Source organism: Galendromus occidentalis, unplaced genomic scaffold (genome assembly GCF_000255335.2).
Source record: "Galendromus occidentalis unplaced genomic scaffold, Mocc_1.1 scf7180000075795, whole genome shotgun sequence".
In the NCBI taxonomy this organism is placed as follows: Eukaryota; Metazoa; Arthropoda; class Arachnida; order Mesostigmata; family Phytoseiidae; genus Galendromus; species Galendromus occidentalis.
In genome coordinates, this window is record NW_003803785.1 from 8,973 (window position 1) to 12,432 (window position 3,460).

Consider the following 3,460-nt stretch of genomic DNA (forward strand, 5'->3'; position numbering starts at 1 on the left):
ACAAGAATTAGTAATCACTGGTAATCACCCTTAGACTGTTCCATCTAAGGGAGGATGTTGAAATACAGACAGCTTTCAGTAAAGTAGCTGTAACATTCTCAGTGTGATTACGCAGGGTAGTGAGGCAATCTTGTGTGACCCAGATCGGAGGAACTCCTTTCTTCCGATCTGGTAATGCAGACGACCCTGGTCTGAAGGACTCCCGTCTTCAGACCAGTGCTTATGCAAGTGATGCTTTCCACTAGGGTATATATACTGGTAATAAAGACTCGCACAAGCGAGGAGCTACTGATTCACAACGAATCCCTGTATCTTTATTCCGCCGTGATCTTCCAGGCTCACAGCTTACTTTCAGATCTAGTGTCCACCGACTGACCACCAGTGGGTTATATCCAACAAGTACCAGCTCCGAGAATCCTCCGGAAACCGCCGATAATTTTTGAGACTTCGCTGTCAGGTAATGCTCTATGATGTAAGCAAGCTTTCTCGGCAGAAGAGTTGAGGGTTTTGTCGATTTCCAGCGAAAAGAGCAAAATTCTGTCTGCCTTGCTAACCTCCATAGACCCTTCGAAGATGGGATTGCGACCGAACTAAGGAGTATTTCCGAATGAATACCACACGGAATCGTGTCCTATCATGAGGACGACAATTCCTGAGAAAGTTCAGCGCTCGAACTCACCTTACACTTGATTTTCACGCTTTTTTTCGAGAGCTGATTCCGAACCTCTGCGGTTCCCCTCGACCTCGTGCAAGAAAGGCGAAGGTAAAAGAAACAAGGTCGCGGCACAGTTGCGAAACCCACACACGCGCTCCCCATCCTTGCAGCGGCATTGGCTCGCTTACGGACGGGCCATTGCCACCACGGAGCAAGACGTCGAACAATTCCAAGCCGCGTCTAGCAAGCTATTCGAGAAAGGTTGGACGAACTTCCGTGGTTTTTTCCAAGGACCGGGCCCCTAGATTCACGAATAGCTTCTGCTATTCATCACCTTGGCAATGTGAGCATGTGTGTACTTAGCAATGTGAGCATGTACATACTTAGCAATGTGAGCATGTGTGCTCTAAGCAATGTGAGCATGTGTGTACTTAGCAATGCGAGCATGTGCGCATTTGTTGCTCTCCGTCCAGCTAGCGGACGGGATGCTGAATCAAAGAGCTAATCCACAACCTATGTTCGAGGCGGTTCCTTTCGAGTCGAATTCTCAGAGCGTCACCATCTCATTGGACTCCTGGGTTCTAAAGCTCTAACACTAGCATTAGCATGAAGCTCTCACTTTCGAGTTTCAACTCCATGAAACCTCGCGATGAGAGATCCGGAAAAATCAAACTCATATCCACAGCATAGAGCTGATCTTTCGAAATCACTGAGGGGAAGATTGTCTTCCCATTAACACTATTGCGAAGTGTTCCATCGAGAGAGAGTGTGATGGCAGAGTTCATAAATTCTTTACCCTCCAGATTTACTAATGAAAATCGGTGTCTTCTGTGGGCTCCCGCAGCGTATGCGGGATCATCGAGATCTGCTTCTGCAAGCGTTTCCTCATGCTTCCTCTTGCGTCTACGAGTCGTGATTCGGTCCTTCTTCGCGTCTCCGCTCGCACTACGCTCCGCTCTTGCAATTCTTTTCAGATCCAAATCCTTCATAGGTCCAACACACAAAGGTCCTGGTGTGATTCCACCCGCTTCAAGAATTCGGCAAAGAGCCACGTGACCATCGTTGAACTCAGAGATGGCGATGTGGACTCCTGTCTTGAGCTTCGGAAGGGATTCGAAAACTGTTTTCGGGATTTTCGCCCAGATGAGGTGGTTGACAGACTCATTAGGATTCTGGGTTTTGCCGTGAAGGCATTTGCGGAGCAAGCTCGAATCGGAAAGGTCCTCGAAGATCGTTCTAAACTCTTCGATGAGGCACTGAGGAAAGTGCTGATGTTCATTGTGATCGTATCCGTCCGCGTTTTGCAGAAACTTACACCAGGAGATGTCACACGAAGTGTGATCCGGAGACTCATTCGATGACTGGAGATGTTTGAATATGGCCCAAACGGCCCTCCGTATCTTCTCGAGATCGCTCGTATTTTTTCGTATGGCATTTCCGTAGAAGCAATGGATCTCGTCTATGACTGCATCAGTAAGGCGATTCTTCCCGCTCATCGGTTTTCCGTCTTCAAGTTTCTTACCTCTGAAAGCTGCTTTCAATTTCCGAAGCCGTGTACCCATCCTCTTCTGAATGAGCCCCACGCATTCTAACTTTTCGATCTTCAATTCACTCCCATACGGCTCGTCGGGTGAAACGGCTCTGTAAGCTTTGGAGTCGCCGTCCCCGAGGTACTTCACGTAGCGTATACCGTGGATTTCCACTGACCGTCGGAAGATTTCTTTGGCTCCTTCCACTTCCATAGCTCCACTAACACCCTGGAAATTCGCGAAGCACTTCTCGCCGTGAACATTGGATTTCTTGCCAGGACAACGACAATATTTGGAGAGAACGCTAACGTCGAGAACTTTGCCGGTATCGAAACTAGTCGCTGTAACCAGCCCATTCAGAGACGTGAAGCCGCGTTTTTGCCAGCTGCCATCGAGGGCAACCGCAATGTCGGTGGATCCATCGTTCAGGATAACAATTTCCTCCGCCGCCCGTTTCATCGACTCCGTACATACTCTCTCCGCCATTTTACTCAATATTCCCCAGAATTTTTCGTAGTGACGACAAGCGTTCGGCATGTCCATGAGGCCACAAAAGATCTTCATTGCCGACGCAACCTTCCCGATGCTCCTGAAAGCATGTGTGATGCGCACATTCAGGTTCCAAGCTCGGCGGCTCTCCCCTTCAAGGCGAATTCTTTCTGCATTCTCGTATGTCGCTTTATTTCGACAAAAGCTGCAGATGATATTGACTTTGATTGCGACTCCTTGACGTTTGACCACCGAAATCGTCAGGAAATTATGACATTCTTTGCAGACTGCCACCTTTTGAAAGACATCATTCAGTGCGCCGATATCTACCAGGTCGTACGTCGTGCTGCCGTGGTAAGCGTCGTATGCGGCAAGCTGACGACGGACCTTCATGGACGAACACTGGTGGTCTGTTGCTCCCGGAATAGAATCGCAATTCGCAGACGTAGAGCCGCTTGATAATTGGGGACCATCGGCGATGGGTTGAGGATCGGAATCCATGAATGAGGAGGGCGCTCGGTACAGGCCGCGCCGACTCAAACTTGGTTTGCAATTCCTAAAAACTTTTCCGATCCGAGGCATCTTTGTGAACTGAATAAACGTTCTCGAAATTACATGATTGTGCTCGGCGAGGAAAAAATAGAAATGACTCAATGTCGAGGGCTCATCATATCCACACGTGACCTTGAATCCCGTTTTCCCGCTTCCCCGTTTCCCCGCTTTCCCGTTTCCCCGTTTCCGCGTTTCCCCGTTTCCCCGTTTCAAAGTTTCCCCGCTTCCCCGTTTC

General features: G+C 49.0%; 1 protein-coding gene across 1 annotated transcript; it reads right to left on the bottom strand.

Annotated features, from left to right (window-relative positions):
* Positions 1-1,236: 1,236 nt before the first annotated feature.
* On the bottom strand, positions 1,237-3,066 carry LOC108864993 (uncharacterized). The gene has a single exon (XM_018641577.1). It carries the CDS (start codon positions 3,064-3,066, stop codon positions 1,237-1,239), a length of 1,830 nt encoding a protein of 609 aa, XP_018497093.1.
* Positions 3,067-3,460: the final 394 nt, after the last annotated feature.

Bases quoted from the DNA above. Each gene is read 5' to 3' on its own strand.
- LOC108864993 (XM_018641577.1), bottom strand. From the start codon at position 3,066: ATGAAGGTCCGTCGTCAGCTTGCCGCATACGACGCTTACCACGGCAGC.